We start from the raw sequence: 26,222 nt of genomic DNA, 5'->3' as shown, positions 1-26,222 counted from the left end.
TATACACAAATCAGATGGCAATTGCTATAAGGTATATAATCCTGCGTGTCTTCGTGCAGCATTATGTGAACGTTATATGAACGCGAAACTCGGAGTGCGGAGTCAAATTGATTATCGATCATCGGCGGCGATGGCAATGGCAACGACTCCGCGCTGCAGATTTCATTATCCTTCTTCCTCTCGGCTGTAGCTAATAAACAACGAGCTAGCTCGATGCACGCACTATGCGCTCGAGGTTCGCGAGAGGATTGCATGATACCAGCTAGAATCTATAAAGCTCCGTCCAATTTAGCGAAACGAAGAAAGAGAAGGAGGAAGAGAGAGAGAGAGAGATAAAGGTATACTGAGCTGAAGAAAGCAAGAGCTATAAAAGCACACAGAGTATACTATATACTCTGTTACACTCATATCACCCCCGCGTACTCTCAAGTAACTGTACAATATTGTACAAAAGATCAATCCCACGCCTAGTTATACGCAATACAGGCTCAATATGTAGTCTCGGAAGCGCACGAGGTATCGTAACGCCGGTGCAGCTCGCGCGCATAAAAAGGGAATCCCGGATATATCCGATTTCTCTCATTCTCTTTCTGAGGTGCGCGCGCGAGCGAGCTCACGCACACTCCTATGTATGATGTACATGCTTGTTGTATGCTGCGAATTATTGTTAGGCTTCCTTCTACGTAAAGTATCTACGCGAAAAAAATAACGCTAAAAGGAGTAGGGGCGCGCTTGCGTTCTGACCTTGCTTGCTTTCACCCTCCCTTTTTCTTTTTCCTTCTTTTTTCTCTACCTTTGCCTCTCTTGGGCACGAGTATACTCATGCATATATATAACCTGCGTCAGTCATACAGGCGCCCTCGAAAATTTCATTCGAGCATTGCCGTAGATGCACCCGCTGCTTATGCACGCGTCGCTTCATTTTTATATATGATATGCAATACGTATCGATTATACCGGGCAGAGCTCGTTTGCGTCGAAACTTCAACTTTTTGTGCTCTCCTCCAGCCTGGCTTTTCCTTGGTCTTCTACCTGTGCCTCTGCAGCCTTTAGATTGTATCGCGGTCGCACAAGTATGCTTCTTTTGCTTGCATGATTTTTTCCTAGTTCACTCTCGATACAGGTATGCTCGTGACTATGGCCTAGTTATACCATGGCTGCACTGAGGTAAATGCGGTATACGTAGCCTTTTGTTTTTGAGACTGATAGTAGTAAGATTAGATTGTATCGTAAAAAACCACCTTCGTATCCAACATTGTGTATGAGTTCGCTGAATAGGGTTTTTGTCTTTCGCCCTGAAGTACCCTCCCTTTGCGACGATGCTAACGTAGATTGATGAATTTCGCTGCTACTGCTTTACTGCTTGTCCGTATTCACAACGTATTTTTGCTTCTTCAAAGTAATAATTACCGACAACAAATTAATTTTAAATTCTTTAGCCCGATGAAATTGTAATGTTATCTTTCCGACACACGCATGCCTCCTTCTTAAGGGGCCAAATATTAAACGTGTACTTGAAGCATGCAAGGAATTTATTAATGAATTACATATTATATGCTATATCAGATGCATTTTGATGAAACTCAAATTTTCTTTTTAAATCAATTTATCTAAAGTGATTATCGCTACTTAAAAATGTGTTTCTGTTAAGTACATCATTTTTCATCGTTATAAGTAAATTTTAACACAGAAAATACAACAAATTTATACTTTTGTTTCGAAATTTTGAAATATCTTTATTTATATAAAATGGTTCATAAAGTCAGTTGTCACAATCATTTAACTAACTAATTGAATCTAAACGTATTACTTATGATAGGTATCATCCCACTACTAGCCGCCTCGTTAAAACATTATTTACAAGCATATTAACAAGTATAAATTCAAGTATAACAAGGATTTTTATTGTACGCATGATTCAACTGTTACGCATTAATTACGATTTCACAATATTAAAATATTAATGTTTAGATCAATATCTTTGGTTTTGAGCTTTGTTATAGTTATGTAATTTTGCTACTTTCTAAACTTAATTAAATATACTTATTCGTGAAAGTAAAAAATTTAATTTAATTTTAATATTTAAATTTTAATGTTATGTAAATATTTATTATTTACAAAACTGTCTCTTAAATCTATTATTGATTTTTATGATAAACTTCATCAGTTGCTGCAGTGATGATACATAAATTAATCATGAAAAACTTCATCTTCACATTCCAAACGTACATCCATCTCAAAATCCATTTCCTCGCATTCATCTACTCTTTTTATTTTGGTATCTAATTGCAACTGGCACCTTTCGAGATTGACATCAATGTTATCAACAGAACTTATTCTTACTGGATGCGTTTCGTTAATATGAGTCTTTTCCTTAGCAGTAATACTATTGGTGCGTTTATTAGCGTTATGATTGCTTTCCCTAACGCTACCAACGTGACTTCTAGAGCAAGCCGGGATGGAGTTTTGTCTTGTTCCTGTACTACTGAATTTGCGCTTAGATTTTCCTTTTTGTCTTTTCAACATTTTCAAGGCTTTGCATATTTCCAGAGGACTACATTTATTCGATTTCGACACGCTGTAAAAATTTTAATAGACGTAAGATTATTTTGTTCAAAATTCCAATACTGTTTTTCAAGTTGATAATTTTTTTATGTTAGACATGATTTTTTTTAATAAGAAACAAAGATTTATCAATGTATGAAGATTTCAAAGCTTTACCTATACTTTTAAAATAATTCTAAACTGGTGTCAATGCAGACTATACATAGTTAAGCAAGACCATTTCAGTGCAAATTTTTGAAATTCTTAAATTTTTTCAAAATCACCTCTTCTGCACTGTGCCACGAAATTACATATAGAGTTGTGCGTCAGGGGTAGTTGTATGTTTATAGATATATGTAGTACATTAGAATCATAAGCAAGAGAGAGCACGTGTTATGCCGGAAGGCATTCGTTTCGGGCTCTTGCGCGATTAGCGTCAAGGAGTTATTGGCCGTACGCGTGCACGCCTTGCAATATATACGTACACTAGCACATGTGTGCATGTGTACGAGGCTATATATATATACATTTACTCCGTACATTCATGCGTACGTACGTGCCGAATGAAAAGAGGGTTGCGTAGCTTTACTTGTGAATTGTCTGTAAGAGCACACGCACACATACCGAATAGGAGACTCGCTTCGCGGCACTCGCACGATACTGTACATACGTGTACACCCTTTTCTCGTGTAGTGCGTCTTGTTGTCAAAGCTTCTATATACTTAATATACTAATATGTATGTATGAGTATACAAGAGCTACCAAATACGCGTACACGCTCTAGCCTTCTTTTTTAACAAATATAATGAACTGCTTTGTTTGTTATATTGCACTCGCATTCAAGGACCTACTCTTTCCAAACTTTATTCTTGAAAAAGAGTAATAAATTGATTTTTTATCAGATAAATTACTACAAATAAATATTAAATACGTAAAATGAAGTTATCAATATTTACGTGATTGAGTTGATTCATTTTTTGCCACCTGAAATTAGTTTTTTTATCGCAAAAGTTTTCATCGGCACGTACTTACTGTTTCAATATTTCTCTGCCAGTAACGAAATTCATTTCTCCTAAAATTCCAGCGAAAATAATCACATTTAACATTTTTTTTAAAAGTATTATTTTTCTTTTTTTGACCGCGAAGACTACCAAAACAATGTCAGCAAAAAAAATTACACTATAAGTAATGACAAAGATAATTATTATTTTTTAAATGTTATTCGCGAAAACTGTTACTACTAAATTAATCGCTGGAAATAGTTGAGTCGTATTAATCTTGTCTAGCAAGAATATTACTTTTTGACATGTAAAAATTTATAAAGGTAAATAATTTGATTAGAAATTGTTAATAACTTACTTCTTTATCAGTGTAGTAAACATCAAACTCGCATCACTGACATGTTGAGTTAATGCCAGACTGTCTGTCGATGGTATAATTTCCATCGGAATATTCTTAATTTTTTCAACCTCAGCTTGATGCTCCGGTACTGACGGTGTTATAAAATTGTATGACAATTCACTTTCGATAAATTTCTGAGCTCCTCCTAATGAATTGGCCAAATCATTCATTATTAAGAAGTATGGCCATGTGTGACATTTTTTTACATTTTCAGTCACTTCCTATTCGAATATACACAAAATTTATTATAAATTTGAACTTAATGCCTTTAATAATTCAATAATATAGATATTGTAATGTTTCATTTTTTAATGCCATTTTTTCTATGTATAACCTTCAGCTTATAAAAGGATATTTCGACTTAAATTCTCATTGCTTATTTTTAAGCCAAATTCAGTATTTCAAAGTTTTTATACTTTTAAGATCGAAAATGGAAATAATGAGTAAAGTTATTTATTTAATTGAATACTAGAGCTCAAATGAAAAACTATTCCTTCCTCTTTCGATTTTAAACGCGTTAAAAACTCTGAAGTACTGTACCTAAAAACAATTATTTTTGCATTTTTGGATGAATTATCAGTATATTCTTACTTTGTATTGCTTTACTAATAATCTCCACTGCGATTCAACTTCCATCAGACTCACGCGTTTAAACACGGATGGTAGCTCATGTTTTAATTCTTGATAGATGTTTCTGTAGAAGAAATATTAGTTGCTTCATTTTTATATATATAAGGAGTATAATATTATTAAACATCATAATGCAATAAAAAACTATTCAAGTGAAATATGGAATATGAAATATGCCATACCTGACTGTAGTATAAATGCTACATTTTTCCACTATTTTTGTAACACTTTTTTCAATAATAGCGGAAAAATTTATCATTCATACCAGGGTTTTTGTAAAAATCCTTTTAAGATAAGACTTTATGTCACAGCGTCCTTTACGGCCGGAGTGCGGCACGGGTTTTTTTTAACGACTTTTTTTTTTATAAGGGCACCTCTGAACTTTACTTTGATAACCATTTAATTACTCAGTATGAAAGGGCATGACACCAAATCTAAAGATTTGAAAATATCAAAAAATAGTTTCGGGAATTGAAAAAGCTGTCAAGCGTTTTTAAAAGGGTATTTTCTATGGGTTTTTCACCCATCGATTCGTGCATCCATTTGACTTTATTATACATTTTTCTTTTTACTAAAATCCTCAAAAACTATCTTTAATGGTTGGTTGGTATAATGAAATGTAATAATAACCGTAATTAACCGTAAATTAATGGTGCAAGAATATTTCAAAAAAATTAAAAGACTATAATATACTATATTTTATAACATTAAAATTATCATAAAAGAGTAGCTATTTATCAAAAATAAATAAACAAAAACGTAATCAAATATATCAAATATTGTCAGGGTAAGTGAGCGTGAAATTTAACGTATATACAGGAGAAAATCAAAGTTATCATCTTTTGCTTTCTGAGATACAAACATTGCATGATCATGGAAGCTATCGAAGAAACTTGTACTTTCCATCTCTCAAAGTGCCAAATTATCTTTGCATTAAAATTGTAATTGGATACTTGGCAAAGCTTTTTATTTATACTTATTCAAGAGTGTATGTCCCGTTGAATGATGAATTTGCAACTTCTAAGAATGGCGCCTCCACATTTGGACCAAGAAAAAGTGTTTAAATCTCAAAATTAAAAAGATGTATTGGCTGTTGGGAAATAGATCAAAATTATCAATTAAAAACAAATTCAGCTTTATCCATCGACACTCAAACTTGTCTGGTCGAAAAGTGACAGTTTGTATTATAAAAACTTTAAAAAAAATTACAAATAAAAGTAACTATAAATGCCTTTCAGAATATGTGTATATCTAGAGTATACCTTCACGCGTATTGTATATAATATATACGGTAGAAACTAGAAAGATATAAAAAGAGAAAGAGAGAGAATAAGGATAAGCGGAATGATAGCGCAATAGAATGTAATTAATTATCTCCATGTATCATGTACGTATGTGCAGTGTATCGGGATGAGAGCTACGTGAGAAGTACTAGAGAAAATCGAATAATTTTTGCCCTTCGGGAGGTTTTCGAACATACATAATAATGTACACGATTGCACCATTAGCCCCTTATACGCAAACAGCGCTTGCAGTCGGGCGGATACGTATGTAGGAATAATGCAGGCGCCTGTCTATTACATATATAGATCTACTCTCCAACTTGGTTACATACAGAATTCAGAAGGAGAGGGAAAGATAGTAGGAACAAAGGGCAAAGGTTCCGCGAAATTATTTCGTTACGAGTGTGAATTAAGTAATATGTCATTCGTGGTCATGTTGAGAGTGAAAAAAACATAGAAGTATAGAAGATGAAGAGCAAGGGAGACAGTTGCAACCGCGTTTATATTATTATTATTATTATTAATAATTATTAAGCTTTTATTAGACTACAAGAGAGAAAAAGAGAAAGAAAACGGAAGTACGAGAATATGTGTAAAATATTGTAGACTAGTGCATAGTAATTATTTGTTCTTCTGTTTGTGCGCTATATAGTACTGCAGCACTTATAGTGCATAAGGAGTTGGAGGTAAAGTGAAGAGGAAGGTAAAGGCGAGCAGTCTACTCGTGTATCGATATTCGTCTTGTTAAAGCGAAGAATTTTACTGGACCCTTGAGGAAGTACCAAAAGTGAGATTTAAAGGTTCTCTAATAGTAAATTTATTCGAAAAAGTAAGCAAATAATGAGGCCCAATCAACAACGAGTCAACCAAAGCACCCGTTTTATCCATTTTGAATCAGCTGAATGACGCGTAGAAAGTTTTATTAAGTACGATCCGATATATACGGAAAAATACAAATGTGGCAGAGCCATCTCCCTGCCCCAAATAATGTGCAAATTTACCAATTGGTTTATTGTTCAACCTCGCTCTTGGGTTAATAATATGAAGCATTTGCTGATAGCTGCTGAACAAAACGATTCTAGCAGTTTGCGGTACAGACAATACGTGCATGCACCTCAAATGCGTCAAATTCGTGCAGGGCGTACTGCGTAATTATGCTTAGTAGTGCAACTATTATAAGCCGCATGTTCACAGGTTCATGATGTACGCAGCGCGTATGTATGTACGCATTGTACGTAGGTATGAGCACGTAGAGAAATACCCATGATAAGCCCGAAGAACGGAGAAGATGCAGGAGAGAGGGAGAAGAGATCGTAACGTGTGTCAGTGTAATCCGGCTTTGTTCGTGCGTGTACGTGTGTACGTTATACGCTCGTATTCTTACTTGCATCGCGCGATCATTGCCATGCGAGCAACACGGCGTTCTTAGGCGTGCACATTACTCGCGACTTGTTCGCGCTTTTTACAACCAACAAAAATCCACCTCTTTGCATTTATGTTATATACCGGCTTTCTCGTACAATTCTTTCATTACAATCGAAAAATCATCTTTCTCGTGGCTGAACACGCGCAAGTAATGCATTCGCCTCGCTCTTTGGCTTCGTTATGATACGCGTGATTTTTGCATCGTTTACTTGGTCGTCGGGCCGCCTGTGCCTGGCTGTAGCTTGCCTGCCAGACATAGACAGCTCGCACATACCGGTTTCCAAAGCTCGACATTTCCCAACGGCCTCTGCTGTCCTGGATATTTTAGGCTCTCCACAATTTGAAGTCCCTTTCAAAAATTAGAATTGCTAAGTACATCTTCACCATTTTTTTGGCTACGACAAATTGGTCAGGTTATTATCCATTTCATGACTTAAATTCAGTTTCAATTTTCTCAACGAATAAATACTCAACGAGGAAAAAACTATTTATCATTTTTCGAAAAACCGATCAAATACTGCTCAATAGGAACACGCGTGCATACGTACCTATTTACCCAACGTAAACTATTCGGTGACAGTAAATCTCGCGTAGACGTGTAAATTTAGCTGGTTTGATAAAATCAAAGTTCTTTAAAACTTCGGTGTATCAATCTTAATGTCTTCAACATCGCTAATTATGAAATTCCTACGAGTTTCAGCTCTTAACATGAAGTTATAGAGGTCGCTCTATGAGAATTTGGATTTTTTCATTGACGTTGGACAACTTATTTTTTCTCTTTATAATCTTCTATAACTCTCCTCCTAAACAATATAAAAATGATTTAAAAAATACGCATTTTAAAACGAAATTTTATGATCTTTATCGGTTTTAAAAATTGAAATTTATGCATTATTTCGAAAGATAAAAGCAATTTTGTGTTAAAACAACGTGCTTGTCACGAAATTCGAGAAAAGCGTATTTGTTTCTTGCAGTTATATTAACGGTATTGACACCTGTGGTAAAATTGTTAATATAGCTTTGGAAAAGTTTTTGGTTCGCCTTTCCAATGCTTCTTTAGAATTCGAAAATTCCTTAATTTCGCCGTGATGCAGCAATCTCATTTCGGGCGCTGAATTTATAAAGATGATAAAATGTTGCAAAAAACATTGATCAAAATACATGTTTTTATCATTTTTAGATTCTTTTGGCATGAGATATAGAAGATTATAGAGAAAAAAATTAATTTTTCAATGTTATTTAAATAGAAAAACAAAATCCTCGCTGAGTGACCTTTAAAATTTAACATTAATAGATGAAATCCATAGGGATCCCATACATCGGGAAATTAAAAACCTAAAACTGATACACTGAGGTTTTGAAGACCTTGGGTTTTTTGAACCAACCTAGTTTAGATGTTATGTTTCATGTAGTTTTAGACTACAATTATAGTCAAGAAATTCCACTCTAAGATGTACATTTAGAACTTATTTGGTTATATTATATTGAAGTATCATGTTTATCACATTCGTGTAGTGGCTATTGCTAAAAAGTCTCGACCAATTCATTTTTCATAACCTGTAAATTCACAATCATTGCACACCCATATACATTGACTAGTTTTTGGTCAATTTATTGATGAAATTGAGGGGTATGAAATCTCATCTCGAGCGCCGGGTTTCTGACCTTCTTACTATTTTGAGTGGCCAATTTTTCACCTAGGTAACTACACGTTCATTTGAGTTTCATTAGCGGTTAGTACACCGATTTATTCAATTATTAGTCTCATTTATTTAACTGCAAATTTGTGAGATTTGCTAAAAATTTTGATAAATCGAGTATTGTTTCATAAAAAGAGGTTGCGACCATGAATGCGTTACTTGTAATAAAAATATTAAAAAAGAGAGAGAGCGAGACAGAAAGAGAGATAGGAAATTTCACACAGCAATTACATCTGATTCGCATGGAAAAAAGCTTCTTGATAGCAGTTTGAATTCTTCGACAATATCATTAGTCTATAGTTTGCCAAACTTTGTTTTATTCTATTAGCCTTTTAGCTCAATTTATCATCATCAAACTGTCATCAGAGCGAAATTCTTACCAATGACCATAAATCATAGACTTTTTTCAATTATAAATAATATAGTTCACCCGTACGCAGACTTGCGCTCATTCAATGAAATATTATCGATCTATTAGTAAAATACTATTTTAGAATAGAAAAAAAATGGTTAGTTTGATGTAAATGTAAATTATCGTTACATTTTTATAACTTTTATCAAGTAATACTCACTCAAAAATTAAATTCCGCTGCTCCACTGTAAAATTCTCATCAATTTGATAATCACTTCTCATTTGAATCAAGCGAAAATTATAAGCAGATATCCCTGAAACCAATTCGAATTAATTACACTAGAAAGTAATAATTATGCTCTGATGGACAAATAAAATTAAGTTTCAGTAGGGCTTTCAATAAAATTTGCTAAAAGATCATTGGTGAAAATTTAGTTTTTTTTTCGATATATTAACGGTGTTTTATCATTCAAAGATGATTTATCAGTACTCGTGAACTTATTTGCATCTAACAAAAGAAAATGCAGGTGACAAACGATGTTTCAATTAATATTCCGTTTATAACGTCAATTAGATTAGTCAAGTTTATTGAAATATAGTCATTGCACGTTGACAGTATACAATGAGCCCTGAACATAATATAGTCGAGATTAATAATGAATTCATTGTTTGTATTTCAATCCTATTGCAGCAACAGTTTATAAATGATTAATTCCTTCTACCTACATGCTTGAATTCTCAATTATTTATACATAATGAATTAACCATATGGGCTATTCCACGTCAAGCTTGATATTTAAACAAAATGCCTTCCAGACTGAGTATGTACTGATAAAAAGTACATTGAAAAATAAAAATTCTAAAAATTTCAGCTCTTTAGGTCTATCTCTCATGGATCTACAGGGGCTCAAAGTTAAATTTTTATCTTCTATATTAATATAAAATTCTTTCTTAAATAAAAATTTTTTCTTTTTTTGCCTTTTCTACTGTTTTACGCCTTTCAAAAATGCACCTAACTTGACGTAACTTTTAATCTGAAGCATTAAAGCTATACAGCACTAGGATTGCGTACACTTCTTCAGAACATGAATGGTTATGTCCAGGACCTCGGTCGAGGTAATTGAACCCGTAGATTATTCGGCAATGGCATTTAATCATGACTTCTTTTTAATTTTATTTTTTTTTGTTATCTCCATTATAAATTTACTGACTGAGATCGATCTATGGGTTTGATAATTTCGTCGGAGGTCTTGACCGTAAGCACTCATGTTCCAAAGATCTGAGAACTGTTGTTCAAACGGTTCGTTATGGAAATTCCGAGAAGTGAGATGAATTTTTGAAAAAAGTAAAATGCCAGAAAACACTCAAGGGAAAATTTAACACACAAAATTTTACGAAAAAGGCCCGGAAATTATGGTATCTTAGTAAAAAATAAAATTTTGGAATTTTAAGAAATTCTATGAAAAGAAGGAAATATTTTTTCAAAAATTAAATACATTTTTTTTCACTTTAAGCCCCCTTTGAGCCCTGAAATGTCCATTAAATAGTACTTTCGAGCATATTTTTCAAGTTGGGTTTTTTAATAAGTTTAATTATGTGCTGCTTTGATGTACTAAAATCGACTATTACTTATTATTTCGATTACATCTAATTTCATGTGTAAGTGACCTTAATTCTAATATTTTTAGAACCGCTATAAAGCATTTTAGAAAAGTAGGAACTTCAAAAAACTGGCTTAAAAATGATCATTTTTACACTGGTTTAAGCATTGTTTTGATATCTAATACAACTATTTATCTGAAGACATTTTCTGCATTTTAGCTTGAATAAAACTAGCTTTGGCAATATCTTAGTCAAAATTATATAAATTTACACTGTGTCCGTAACTAAAATAAAATTTTACATAGGAGAGAAATTTTTTCGATCAACTTCTTGCTTATAAGAAAATACTCAAATAATCAGAAAGGAAAACAACTGTCTACCATAGACTGCAGTTGAAGTGACGCATAGCAATACAGTAAATAATAAAAGGAAGGAAATTCTTGAGACTCAGAAACTTCATAATTGTAGTGCAGTTGAAATCTTTATTTTTTCTTAAGCTAATAGTTCAAAGAGAAAATAAAAATGCCTAAACAATCACGCAGCTATTGCAGCATAAACTTTTAAGAACTCTAGTCATTCGCACACTTTTTCTTATTACCGTCGTAATTGAGTTGATTTGAGGGTTTGAACATTTTGAATAGGTCAGTCTTTAAATACAATTTTCTAAAAGATTATCGGTATACGTTTTAAATTATTAGGCGGTCGGCCGATACATATAAAAAGGATATGAAGATGAGAAACAGTTTTTTAATCAATATTTTGCGAGTTGTCACAAATAATATAAAGAGTACTTACATTTGATTGGTAAACGTATATTTTTAAGTCCGGTATAATGCGAGTCACACAGTTTATAAGATACCATCTTAACACTTCAATGTTGACACTGGTAGTTAATGTGAGCTTAATACCGTTCTAACTGTGGATCTCTGTTGTGTCAGCACATATAAATACACCATTTCACCAATATTTTTGATCAATCATAGAAATTTATGCTTCCGGTTCGTCGAAATGTGTTATTTAAATTATTTTTCTATTCAGCTTTCATGTAAACGTATCATTGATGAAGAATTTCAAAATATTTAAAAAAAGTTGAGCTTTTTACTAAACTCTTTTACGTATCTAAATATGCGAATATTGCTATTTTTGTTTTTTGATACCAAAATAATGTTCCAAAAATGAGGCGTATGGATTTTTTTTACAAAAAAAAAATATAAGGCATGGCATATTTCAAGTAGAACACGGTATTAAACGCTTGCAACAGTTTAAAAGTTTTCCATTAGTAAAACTTTGCATTAAATTTCCAAAACACATGTATAGGTAAACGCATGCAACTGTACCGACTGACGAGGGCTAAAATCTCGTAGTGGTATATGAAACGTTGATGTGAATACAACCGATCTTACCGACCGAGGATTACGCGGGCGCGTCTAGTAAATACCGATCGATGATAAAGGCGAACGATGCAACAGGTCTTTTATTCGTTTCTCAGAATCAAGTTTTTTTTCATTGGTCATACACGCTTCATTACGCAATATCTGACGAATCAATATCCGTTCACTTTGCGCCCATGTAATGTACGGCATTGGCTATCGATGTATCCGACCAATGTTTCAACCAGGATCTAATCGAGAGAATGTGTGTTTTCGTTTAAAAATATATTTATAATTTGTAAGCTGATAGATTTGATCTAACAAGCTAGTGACTTTAAACTGTTTTGAATTCTGCAGTCAAAGAAAATATTTTATTGAACATCTAGATTTAATTTCGAAACACCGAATCATTGTGAGTGATTTGTTGGCAAATAATGAGGTCGTATAAAGAAACAGAGAATTGTGCACGTCTATGAATATTTTGTATATTTATAGATTCAAGTAGCGCTAGTGAACGAAGAGAAAAAAAGCAGCGATTAACGATAAAGACTGATTAATCACTAACTAAATTACAGCTATGCGTAAATAGTCGATGCGAAAATATATCTCTTGACCATAATAAAGGTTATAGACTCGTTCTCGAGCGACGAGTGAGGAACATTGACGCGTTAAAGGAGCCCTTCATGCGCGTTGGGTAGACTTCCTAAAAGCATCAAATTTCCATTCATCCGCCAGTGTGAATGCACTCGCAAAAGCATGAGTGCGCCGGTCAGACAATTGCTTGCGACGCAGACAGTTCTCATCGATATACACATACGCATGATGAAACAGATCTACGAATGGGTCAAAAGAGTTGAACGCATTTCAACCTCGCGAGCATAACTCGATCGAGTCGTTCAGTCGTATGAGATCGAACAATGTTACACTTCGATCATCTTTCACTTTTCAATTCTGCCTTGTTGATAAGCTGTGAAGAATGGAGCCATGAGGACAAAAGCGCCAAGGCCACAAGGATGAGCTACTGACTGTTTGGTTTGCCGAGAGCGTAATGTTAATTTTTATTTTAAATACTTGGGAGTCTTCACCGGGCTTTAGTTTATGTTGTTGTTATTGCACATCTGACCCGCAAACATAATGCGCGTGCATTATACTTTTTTTTAAATTGTTTGTAATTACAACCGCTCATAGCTGAGCCAAACTCAAAAAAAGCCAGGAAAAGTACGAGCAGTCATTTCTGGTGCTTGTACACATCTTCAAGATGTTATATATACTTATACATGGGCCTAGGGATGTGGTAAAGGTAACGTAATTTATTGCACGATGCTCGAATCTATTAACTGAAAACTCTTCGAAATCCTCTCTCCCTTCTTTTCTCTCGAGCTTATTATTTTTTGAAAAAACACACACTAACTAACAGTATATTTTTTGAAAAGCAAGAGAGTTTTGATTTAAAAGTGCGTAAATAAATTTTAATTTTTTACCGCGGGCAGCTGCGGTTTATTCGTCTCGAGCCGTTTGACTCGCTTCAAGGTTCGATAAATGCAACGGCGAGCGGCACTGGAGCAGCCGCAGGAATGCAGGTTTGATGTATCTTTTTTTTTAATACATCGTGTACACGTATACGCTAGGTGTGTGTGTATGTGTGTGTATACGTGTTGTGCAAGTATATAGGTGAAATATAGTTTATGCAAAGGTGCATCTATCGATAGCCGATTTACATGTAAACAATATTAAAATTAAAAGGAACTGTCATCTGCAGCTTTGCAGCGACATAAATGCAATTGTTGACGATGGTTGCTAGAAAATATTTTATCAATGCATGCACTTGAGTTAATAAATATAACTGGTTCGACTTTCTTATATTATGTACCTAGAATCATATCCCAAGAGGCTAGTCTGAGGTGATCAAGCTCATAAGAAAAGTCTTCGTACTGTGAATTGTCAGCTGCTGACTTTGGACCACCCTCTATTTCTTTATTCTTTCTTCTCTCTCTCTCTCTTGCTCTCTTTGTTTCGTTCTTTTTCTCTTGTAACATGGTATCTGCAGATGTGCTCAAACGTGTGTGCATGTACATTTAATAAATGCCAACCTATACTACTTTGTAGTAGCTACTAGATGAACAATGCCTACTATAAAATGCCTCGTAGGTCAAGTCCAAAAAGAATGGAGATTGTATAGGTATTCGTTACAGCGCGAGTCCTTTAATGCTCTCCGCTAGCGTGTGATAGGCTGCTTCGCGCGTGCGCAGGGGGAAGTCAATGCATATTATAATTTATACGAGCCATTTTTATGAGCCACGTGCGTAATACACCAGACTGTATTATTTTATAAGGCGCGCGCACAGGCATTCACAGCGCTGCTCTTTTCGTTGCCCACGCGTCCGTACAATGACCGAGGTTTCGCCAACCTATCATATTTGCCATTTTACCTGAACTTCGCCCGAGATCGTTTTGTCCGGAGTTCTGTACTTGCCTATATCAGCATGGCATATCTATGTTATATAATGAGTTGTGAGATACTTGCGCTGTTTTCTTTTATAATTCCCCTATACTAGAATCGCAAGTCTTGAAAATAATTTGTTCGGACTGCAGCAGTACTTTATGGGCGCGTCAAGCATGATTCAGCATCTTTTTAATGCACTTTTTATTACATTCGTAGCGTCGGTATACTTACAAAAGGCGCATTGATATTCTTAACTAGTCGCTTTTCATGAAGCTCACTCGACGGAAAAATTGCGGCGCAAGGAGAAGAAAAATTCAGTGATGTACCGCCAATATGTAATTAAAATATATTCGCTTGTGTGCGCGTAAGCCCCGTACATCAAAAGATCATCGATTTTAACGACGTCAAGGACGCGTCTTGCGACTTCATTTTACTCGACGTCAGTGTGAGATCAACCAAACTTACATTACCGTCCGTTATTAACTCTGTCTTTTAAGCCCACCTGAAATCCTCCAATTCTCTGAAATCTTAAAAGAAAATTCAACCTTTTCCGCTGTGCTTGGTTTTCATCATTTTTCTGCATCCTACGCTTATTTCGTGAACTTTATTTCAATGCTTCATCGTATCCTCAGCAATTGTAGCAATTATTGCCTTGTTTAATAATTTGATTATTTTAGTCATCCACAATAAAAAACTTAATTTACGAAAGATCATACTTTCGAAAAGGATGAAATTAATATAATGTTATCGTTATAGCTTGTTTAAGAACTAAACCTTATAAAATATCTCTAACATGGATTAATTTTGCTATTATATGAAATTATTACAATAAAAAATAAATAAATTACCTAAGCACCATGGATATTTTATTAGGCATGGGAAAAAAAGATTTGACTTTTAAGTCTTGCTTCCTTAGCGCGCAGCTAAAATCTGTCGTCGACTTAGTAGATATACATAAGTGTACTCTTTTTATTTGTTGGTGGTATATTCTTAGAACAAGACAGACAAATAGAAAGGGAGGTAGAATGTACTGTGAAGTTTGATTGAGTCAAGCGTTGAGCACACACAGACAGTCAAGTAAAATCTTCCCTCGTTTTAATGGATTTTATTGTTTGGATATGACATTGCTATCTATGCTTGATCTACAGGAGCATGTAAATATTGACTCGTGGCAACTCTTATGCTAAAAGATGACTTACATATCCATCCTTATTTGAATTTGTAACTGATTGTACGTTTATTTTATGTTCCAGGTGAGTGTCATTGACATCCGCTTTTTGCACGTTTGTCACGTAAGTAGCTACTGTATAACAATACCCCTGTAAAATGTAACAATTATAATACATTTTATTTAAAGTTTTTAATTAATTATTATCAATAATATTTCCTAGTGATGCATAATGTAATCAGGGTTTTTTTGGTGAAAACATTTTTTCATTTTCCAGAAAGATTTAGTGAGTAAAACAATCCTCCACGTTACCTCTGGCCTTATTCAGGAGGCTTTCTTTTTCACATTTCGTTTTGTTCTCTTTTATTTTTCTTATCGGCTCCGTGTCTATATCAAGTCTTACATGCGTATTGTACTTAATCTGTCTAAAAATGAATCTTAATGTCTTTTTGTTCTTGTATTTCCTTCATTTTTTTTACGACTCAAGAAACATATATCGAGGCTTATTCATATCGGTTAAATATCGGTTAAATATTTTTTCTCTTTTTCTGCCATCTTTAAAATTCTATATTGAAAAGTAAAAACGTACATCAGTAGTAGTACAGTAGTTTGAGATAGCGAAAACTGTTGGTCCTGAAACAATTCGAACTTATCGAATCAATATAAATGTGGAAACAATATTCATGCAATTGAATTGGATAATGAGTTAAGTCACCTCGAAACCCCATTTCTCCTTACAAGATACTTTTTGCATATGCATATTCTGATGACGCTCCTTTCCTTAGTTTTTACGGACGAGCTCAGACAATCTACCACACAATTTTATCTGACCCGGAAAATCCGAATTTTAAGTTACAGTCATTACCACGCGACATAATTTAATATAATTAGACTTGCAACAGTGTATACAACCAACCCAAGTTCACTCTTGCGGGCTTCAAAATAGGATAAAAAGTCTATTTTCATTTGAAAATGATACAACAAAATGATATTCGTACGTACAAAACTGATGCTCTTAGCGGGTGCAGTCAATTTTTTACTTTAACGGTTGATACATCTGATAAGCGAGGGCTCAACTTCGTGATTTTCAATTTTGACTGTTTTCATTGCAAGATTTGAGATCTGACACCATCTATCAAAAGTCATCTCATTGAAGGTTAAAAAATCAAACTTTCATACTTTAATTTTCCTCGTTTAGTTAGACATAAGATGTTTTGTCTTTCAACCACAGATGAATATTCATAAATGAAGCCATTTCTACGTACGTAATTAAATTGCTAGCGATTTTGGCTAATAAGATTGCTCGGATCACATTCACCTTCTCCGTTTTGATTATCCGATATCGACTCGCACACTTTTTTCATGTTGATGATAGGTAATTGAATTGATTTTTATTTGACCGAAAAAAAAATTATGTTTCGGGTCCATTCACGTCCTAGTAGTTTTATTGTGGTTCTAGACGACTGACAGTGTCAAAATTATGACTTAAAATATGACCAGAAAACTGACAAAATGAAATCTCGAATATTTTAGGAACGACGAAAAGAGAGAATAGACGATGCTATGCAAAGTAACCTCGAAGCAGTTAACGGTTTTTTAAGTATAGAGCGCGCAGAGAGCTCAGAGCGCATGTGACGGATGCGGTGAAAAATCGCGTATGTTTGTTTAGTTGTCATCCCTCATAATATCATACGTGTGCAATATGATACGCGATGCTTTAAGCAAAGCTCATGTAGGTGTATATAATATAGTAGGTTTGAAGGTCATGCATATCATGTCCATTCAAAGAAGCCACTCTTACAATTGTGTGTGTAATTTTGCGCGCGATGACCGATGGTCGCAAGAAAGACTCTTTCAAATTTATCACGAAGTGCACGTCGCGCAAATTTCATATCCAACTGAATTGCAGGCATATTGTGCACTGTTTTATCTTTTGAACGCGCACAGATGGCTATAGTCGATCTGAGGTATTGTTTGACATTCATCGGATTGAATTTTTCTCATTAAATAACTTTTTAAAACTTCTTTATAATTTTAACGAATGATCACGTAACGATAATTTCAATTACTACGTGATTTGTCAAAATTGAAAATAATGTATTATTGATACGAATAAGCAATTTTTTATGGGATGTATACATACTATTCATAAATAAAACCTTGTTAGTTTTTGTAAATTTTTAAATTATACATGATAAAATTTACAGTAAATGTATTTGATCGAGGTCATGAAAATACAAAAATCTATCATTACTTAAAACTGAAGATGTGTGGTATCATTGAGAATATTTTTATACTCTGGAAAAATTGTTTTATCGAGCAACAGTTTCAATAGTTTTTATAAAATTATTTTTCTTTATAAACGTTCTTGGCTTTAATTTGGCATCAGAGACCTATCTGAAGGTAAACGCGATTCTTGCCATTGTAGACATCGTCTACAGTGCCTCTGTCATGCACACCTCTATGCACATGCAACCTTCTTATATTGCATCTTCTTCGCTTTGCCGTGGAGTCTATTTTGTGTTGCAGTGCTGAACACGGCCATATGGAGGTACATAGCTTTAGTTCGTCGTTTTTGACGCTCAAACTCTCTGCTCTGTACGAGACCAGCAAAGTTCCGAAGCGCTAATGCTTGGCAAGCACTCACCGATCGAAACTGTATTGTTCTCATTCGAAGACGACTTTTTTGATGGACTTATCGGAGCAGCGAATTTCATCACGCTTCGTTTTCCAGAATATGCACACATACACGTGCGAAAGAACTGGCGAGAATGAATACGAGCACATTGTTGAACTCTGCGCATTCGGACGGGGAGAAGTCAGCGGCGGTCCGCAGTGCCAACTCTTTCAGCGTGTCCACTTGTGTACTTGATATTAAAGAGAGGGCAAAGGAGGAGAACACGACAGGTGTCAATATGATTAATGGCACTAGACTTTTTCACTTTCCTACGTCACAGCTCTGCAAACGCGATTACAAGCTTTAAATAGGTAAAAGCTCGAGCGTGTCTGCGTACAACATTTTGCGCTAGCCAATCGCTTTAAATTGTGTACAGTGCAAAACACGCGTTTTGTACAGACAGTATTTTTAGCAAGTTTCGCGCATACCTACCTACTGGTCACCTAGTTCTCTAACGGTAAATTATTTATGATTGATCGTTCTAGTCAACTGTAAAGTCTTGCGCGCAAACAAATATGAAGAGCGCACATTTACATTCATACGAGATTCGAATTTACATCAGTGTGTAAACAAGGTGTGAATATCGTAAGAAACATTGCTGCAGAAAGCGTACTGTATAGATTCGTTTTGTATAATATGAGTGATTGCAGCAATTGGTAAAAATCATTTTAATTTTTGTTTGTCGTATAGTTTGACAATTGTTACATTGGATATCACAGGTGATTTTTTTCATGAACCTAACTATTTTGAAATGGAGTCAAGTAAACGTGTAGAATAATATAGATATCATGCGGAGGTTGTATGATATGGAACCCTTTCTACATTGAACCTCAGAGTACGCCCTTGAAATTTTAATGCGTTGGAGCGGCCGGGGGTCAACAGCATTATGCGAATGTATCTCAAGTATTCGTATAACAGATGGCTACGACCTGAAATTGTACGCTTCTCTTTTTCCCTCGTCCAGTGTAAAAAGGGCATAACGCCTTATAGTGTGCATGCGAACGCGACCGCAGGCATAACAACATGCCGAACGAACGAACGAACGAACGAACGAACGAACGAACGAACGAACGAAGGAGCAAACGAAGAGAAAGAGAAGAGAGCCACAAGGCAGCGAGCGAATTGTACATACGGAGCGAGGCGCGTATAGTATAGTGTAGTATACGTATTATATATATGGCAGTGAACGACTATACGGCGCGGCAGCAGCGGCGGCGGCAGCAGCAAAACAACAGAGACAGCAACAGCAGCAGAGGCTCGAGCTGCGTTCGCTTATTTCTGCAGAGTTCAGTATAGAGCCGAGTGTGCCGGACGATAGATACGCTTTGCGCTTTGCCACATAGCAGTGCAGAGAGCGCTGCCTCCAAAGAGTTGCGCTCGCCATGCCGTCGTTGTCGTCGTCGCATTGTTATTATTACCGCGGCCCAATGCCTCTGTTTTGCAGCAGTCGCAATCGTCGTCCTTCTTCTCAGCCGCCACCGGCTTCGACTATTTGAAAATTTACCGTCTCGTTGCATCCATCGTAGTGACATAAGTAAACGATCAATCGTTTTACGTGAATTCAATATCGTTATAAATCGTCACCTGCGCAGGAACGGATCTATCGAGGACTATCATCGCAACGGAACTGATTGTTAGTACGCGATAAAGCGAAAAGTTGAGCGAAAAACGAATAAATTGCATATTGTGGGTGTACTTTGTCTGTGGTGCTCATAGGTGTGATATGCCAACGACAGTGCAGTGCGAGTGATACTCCGAAATAATTGCAATACTCGTCATTTGAGCCACGCGATTATAAGTGATAATAATCTTACTTGTGAAAATCGGTCAAGATTAGCTGCTACGGTGCCGCAGCCACGCGAATACTCACTGGAAGGCGCCGCCGCCCTGGCAGCGCCTCCCAGGATGGAGGATCTGCATAACGGCGTCGTACTCATTAAATGTAAGTCTTTTTTTCGGCCTAGCTCAATGTGGTTGCTGTTGCAAGCAACGTCTTTTTTCCTGCGACGTTTCTGCTTCATATACTCGAGCCGATATATGCAGTTATATGTATAGAGATGTTTTCTATTAAAATGCATAAGTGCGCCAATGCGCATGACCGTTTGTACGCATGAGACTGCAGAGTGCAGAGGCACGACTGCGAGACTGTGTGAGTGTCTGCGCTTTATTGTGTGCGTATATGTGTGTGCCGTGCGCGCCAGCGAAAATGTTGCGGAGGGACGCGTTGTATCACTTGTTGCATCGACTCTTGTTCTGCGCTCGTTCGGCGCTGTATGTATACGGGCTGTTCATTCTTCTGCACATACGTATACACATAATACCAATGCGTACGTATGGATGTGTATACGTGCCTGTGCACTGCAATGTGAGTCTGTGTGTGTATCGTTGGTTTATACACGCGCACGCGTACTCAACAAACCACCTCGGGACTTTTTGCTCTTTTTTTTATGTATTCTTCGCTTATAAATGCGTACTCATGATGGTGCACGCTCTGTGGACTCTGTGTACGCTTCATTCTGCTCCTACCTGCCCGATGCAGAAAAATCCTGTTCGTATCGTCTTGGAATTGAACGTGATTCTGTTACGTTCGTAGCTGCATTCGTTTTGGATCACGAGCTTTAGCTAACCAGATGGAAAACAGCCCGTCTCTTTAGTATTTTTGTTTCTGTCGTAAACATAAACGAGAATATCCGATTTTTTTTCTCGACGCCCAACGAGAACAATCGACTCTAATAATAGCTACAGTGCGTAGAGCAAGCATCACCATTTTTTTACAATGCGACGACTAATCGAGATTAGCGCATAGCGCTGGCTGAGATCGTTAAATATTTTATTTTATTATTCGTGAAGAAAGACAAGTATTCAAAGGGAGCTCACTCCCGAGTGAAAGATCTTTCGTTGCAAAGAGCCTGCGAATTTGAAAATACGCTTCTTCGCCGAAACAGTGGCTTTTCGAGCGAATAATCGATTGTCAGCTTCGTTTTTTGTTCAATACACGCGTGTGCTCGCAACTGCTTCTCAAGTTATAGACGAGTATAATATATACGTATCTAATATAAGCATGACTCGCTTTATGCTCTTTGCGCCGAGTGTACTTCATAGTAAGAAATCATTGCCGTTAATTGTGGCTTGTATACTACCACTATACTACTGAAAATAACAACGAAGACGAGAACTGTCACCGTCGTCGCCGCGACACGCACATTACACTGCAAATGCACACATAGACGCACATACTTCTTAACGTGGAATGTCACTAAATTACGTCATTATCAACCTTTCCACAGTCACAGTGTTTATGTGTATGCGATGTAATTTTCTACCAACGGAAACTCATTTGTTCCAACGCACAGAATGAGATGAGCTTCCGGGGGGGTCTGAGAAAGTGTCAGCTGCTGTTGTTTACATGCTGCAACGAACTGCGTGCAATACGCGCTCAACGCAATAAATGCACCACCTACTGACTCGTAACGGCACCAAAAAGTGAATGTATTTTTAAAAGAATGACATGCAAACAGCTAATTACAGCTAGCAGCACTGTGGATAGTTTAATTGTATGTAACAATTATTGTACACGCTAATATGGTGGCTGGATTCTCTTTTGAAAATTTGTTTAGATCATAACTGGCGATACTAATTATTATCAATAACGTTGTGCGAGCGTGGAAAAACGATCGATAACTTGACAAAGGTACGATCCTCTTAAAAGAGCTATATAATAAGTATAGCTACTGCACGAATACTCAATATATTTATGCCTTCCCTCAATATTTTTTTCTAAAAGAAAAACCATTTTCAGTTTTCACCATGTGCGTATTCGCTATTTCCATAGAAGCAATTGTGTTCTGTTTACTCACATGTTATAAGCCAGACTTATGCCCGATGCTAACGCCCTCTCGAGGCCTGAAAGTCACAGAGACATGTATTTATTGCTTCAAAGCATTTCTAAATTATCAATTGTAAAAAGTAAAAAAAGTCTTTGCCCCAGCTCGGAAGTTAGTGAATGCTAAAAATGTAATTGAATTCAATTACTGTTTTGCAGAAAATCTGGTAACTGAGCACTTTATACTGAAAAATAATCAATACAACTTTTTGCATTCATTACAAGCAGGGTGGCTTTAAATTTGAGTGTTTGTACTTCAATCCAAACTATAGAATATATTATAAGTTTTATATGTTTGATACGTTAAAAAAATAACTTGATGCTTTCGCGAATTCATTCTTGCACATTTTTGTTTACAAATCACACGATAAACCAGTCATGACCTCGTAGCAAGTACAGTTGAGCGCAAGTGCGCGTCCTTTGTGCCATTCGAAACGTGCTTACATTACAACGCCTACAAAGTTATGAAACCTGTGCAGCGTGACAATTGCCAAATTTTGAGATTGCTAAATACTATAGAAGAGGATCTTGGAAGTTGGGTGTTTACGTTAGTTTGAAGTTTCAAATAGAAATTCAATTAAATTTCCTCCTTGACACTGCACGTGGGAACAGTAAATACGCACACGATAACAGTAAAGACAATTATTGCCACAAATAGCTCTTCGTCTTAGAATTAAGGTGATCTAAGGGGTATTCTTCGTACCAAGAATTTTTGAATATCCTTTGTAGTTCATCGAAAAGATTTTCATTCAATTTTTTTCTCTTTTCATCAAGAAAAACTTATGGAATGAAACAATGCGTATGCCATAGTGTACAATAATTATAATAGTATATGACAATTAATGTCAGTTACGCAACCTATACATTCGAAGCGAATGCCCGAGAAAGAGAGAGAGAGAGAGAGAGAGAGAGAGAGAGAGAGAGAACATGCGAGCCTGCGCGAGAAGATCTAAGATCCGCGAGGTTTCACTCGAGCGTTTTTCAAGGACTTGGCAGTCGACGAGCGACTGGAGGTATATTGTATCACACATACATAATATACACGAGCTCCTGTACACATAATTATATAATTTAATTGCAAAGAAAGTGTTTGTCAATGCATGAATCTTATCGAGAGAAAATGAATGTGCTTTACTCGCCTTGATGATTTCATTTTTAAACTTCATCTAAGAAAGCTCAGAGTAATAAATAAACTTGCCGCATACCAGCTCGATGAATAATACACTTGGACAGTTTGCATTATTTTAACCAGTATGTGACTAAATTTTATGAATTGGAGGCTTTTGTGAAGTCAATCATTTGCTCTTTAGGACCTTCAAACCTTATCTAATAGCACAGTTATTGAACCATGTGGTTTGTATGCAGCATGAGCTCGGAGCAGGTACTGCGTACACCGTAAAAATTCCAAATTTAGCCTCATATATTGCGCTTGCAAACAGCTGTGAAATACGACGGATAGGAAGAAACATTTGAGTAATTTGAAAATTGTTTGGCGCAAAATCATTGGTTAGTCTTTGAATAGTAAAACCTGATTTTCTGCATCATCGCTTACTTACACAACACTCGCCGATATTATTGAAATATTGAGAAATCTCATTAATCGAATCTTTTGCTTTGATTACCTAACGTGCAAATCAACATACAATAGTCGATCGAGCTTGAAACGCTGCGATTGAATATCGCTCGGAGTTGGAGCACATACAAGTTCGAATTAGCTGTACATAAAATAAATCTGCAGGTAGCTCTCATTGGATGTAATTCCAGAACTCGAGTACAATAAAAAGGCAGTCGATGCAGTCGGAAGAAGGAAAACTTTCGATAACATCAAATTTCGCCGCTCGCACTCTGGTTTCAGGAACGGGATGGAGTAGCTGGCAAGCGAAACTGCCTATCGATAAATCGCTCTTACATCCCACCCCAGTTAGAGTTCAGAGCCCAGGGAGCCGACGTCAAGACGGCGTGTCGCACTCGATACGACATTTGTAAATAAATACAATCGCAGTGGCAGTGCGCACATATACATGTAAGTCGCGTTCTAGCTTTTATAAGCGCGGAAAAAGATATTATGATCGCAGGCAAACACGTCAGGTCAATGACTGCACATTACTATGGGAATTTTCTCGCCTCGACCGATCGCAGCTCGCATGCAATTTGCGCTCTGTGGTGTCGCTCATGAGGCGCATGCCTATATATACAGCTGCGCTCGCGCGTGCCGAAGATTTCCCGAGGGCTAGAAATACAGCCGGTACTTGATCGGCTTTCGGGCCAATTTGCAGTACAACTGCTATTACAGTGACTACTACAACGGCTAAAAATATAGGCCTGCTATCAAGCCAGTGCGCGTTTGGTTTCGCTTGCTCCGTCGATCCATGCCTCTGTACGTGTCTACGTGCCTCGCGGATCGCTCTCTAGCTATATGCACATTAGAGAGCCAGTTCTTCTTTGCATAAAATTTGCTCGCTCCTAGTTTCTCTCTCTCTCTTTCTCTCTGTACGCGAGAAAGAGAGCATTGCACTCGCACAGCCGACCATTGGCTCGCTGCAAGCCTGCTCTGCTTTTCTCTCTCTCTCTCGATCTTTTCCATCTCGCTCTCAGAATACATGCCAACTCTGATAAATTTTCATTTCGTACTTTCAGGAAAATACAAATGTAAATGTTACTTTACGCGACTCGTAAACATAGTAAATTGTGTCCTGAGCAGCGAAAAATTCGAAAGTCTCAGAGCACGTGCATAATTATCAGTTGATGTGAAGTTGAGGCTTTTTCGCTTTATTGGTGCGTATTTCATGAATCCCATAGTAAAAATTAACTTTTTCGTTTTGGCCACACGGCCGAAAAGGTTAGTTTTTGCTGGGTGTCATGAAAAAACTAATATCGCTTTGAATCGGCCATTTTAATATTTTCGTAGCTATATGCGTGTATTCATCCAGAAGAACTGGGGACCGTGAAAAGTGTGCTTCGTTGCACGAACAATGCAAATCCCTTCGTCTGCTTTGTGTGTCACGCAAAATCGCACTCATATACACATACAAATACGCACACACAGATATACATTCACATCCGGCTAAAACAATCTCTAGCTTGCTTAGGAACAACGCTTCATCTTCAAACTCCCTTAGTGCATTCTCACTGACAAAATTTTATTGCTACGTTAGTGCCAAACGTTAACATAAAGTTTATTTTTTGTCTTCCTTCAATTTCAATGTGACTTTAAAGGCCTAAAATGAGCCGATTTATTCACACTACGCTCTCTAAGTTCGAGTCGCTGTAAATTTGCTGTCGTCCTGAAAATATGCGTATGTTAAACTACAGCCGCAAAAATGCCGGCAGCGTCGACGCTGTTGAATTGCTCGATGAACAGCTGCCCTCGCTAAGCGACACGTGGGATTTCTCGTACTTTTACGTGAGGCGAGAAAAATACTCTGAGAGAACGAAAAGAATAAAAAGAAGAGCGAAAAAAGTTGAATTGCCTTGAGCTTGGAGAAAGAAAAAGCCAGAGAGAAAGAGAAAAAGCGCCAGAGAAGAATAAAGAGGAGAGGAAGAAACAAGGTGATGCGCCGTTTCCTCTCTAGAAGCTAGATGTGTTTGCGTGAACGTGTGTATTGCGTCGCTGTATGGGCTATCGATCGTTCCCACTCGTTTGCACTGTGACGTTTCCAATGAGAGTTTCAATTTTCTCTAGGCAGTACGCAGGCTGAGCCACGGTCTTTGTATTCAGCCATTTCATACGTTCATTTCGCTACA

General features: G+C 36.5%; 2 protein-coding genes across 2 annotated transcripts in view; one reads left to right on the top strand and one right to left on the bottom strand.

Moving 5' to 3' along the window:
- LOC106648583 overlaps positions 1–26,222 on the top strand; it is a 128,326-nt gene that overhangs the window by 52,981 nt on the left and 49,123 nt on the right. The window lies entirely within an intron of this gene.
- LOC106649440 lies at positions 1,716–11,842 on the bottom strand. The gene is made up of 5 exons (XM_014366861.2): positions 11,733–11,842; positions 9,556–9,649; positions 4,537–4,639; positions 3,904–4,166; positions 1,716–2,578 (listed from the first exon to the last, which is right to left on the bottom strand). The coding sequence occupies exons 1-5, from the start codon at positions 11,797–11,799 to the stop codon at positions 2,191–2,193; spliced, it is 915 nt and encodes a 304-aa protein (XP_014222347.1). The 5' UTR covers positions 11,800–11,842; the 3' UTR covers positions 1,716–2,190.

Source organism: Trichogramma pretiosum, unplaced genomic scaffold, assembly GCF_000599845.2.
Source record: "Trichogramma pretiosum strain Unisexual culture from Peru unplaced genomic scaffold, Tpre_2.0 scaffold7, whole genome shotgun sequence".
NCBI classification, from domain to species: Eukaryota; Metazoa; Arthropoda; class Insecta; order Hymenoptera; family Trichogrammatidae; genus Trichogramma; species Trichogramma pretiosum.
This window is presented reverse-complemented; position numbering and strand designations above follow the sequence as displayed.

Bases quoted from the DNA above. Each gene is read 5' to 3' on its own strand.
- LOC106649440 (XM_014366861.2), bottom strand. From the start codon at position 11,799: ATGGTATCTTATAAACTGTGTGACTCGCATTATACCGGACTTAAAAAT. The intron at 9,650-11,732 runs GTAAGTACTCTT...AATTGGTTTCAG, and splicing joins TATACGTTTACCAATCAAAT to GGATATCTGCTTATAATTTT. The intron at 4,640-9,555 runs GTGAGTATTACT...TTTCTTCTACAG, and splicing joins CAGCGGAATTTAATTTTTGA to AAACATCTATCAAGAATTAA.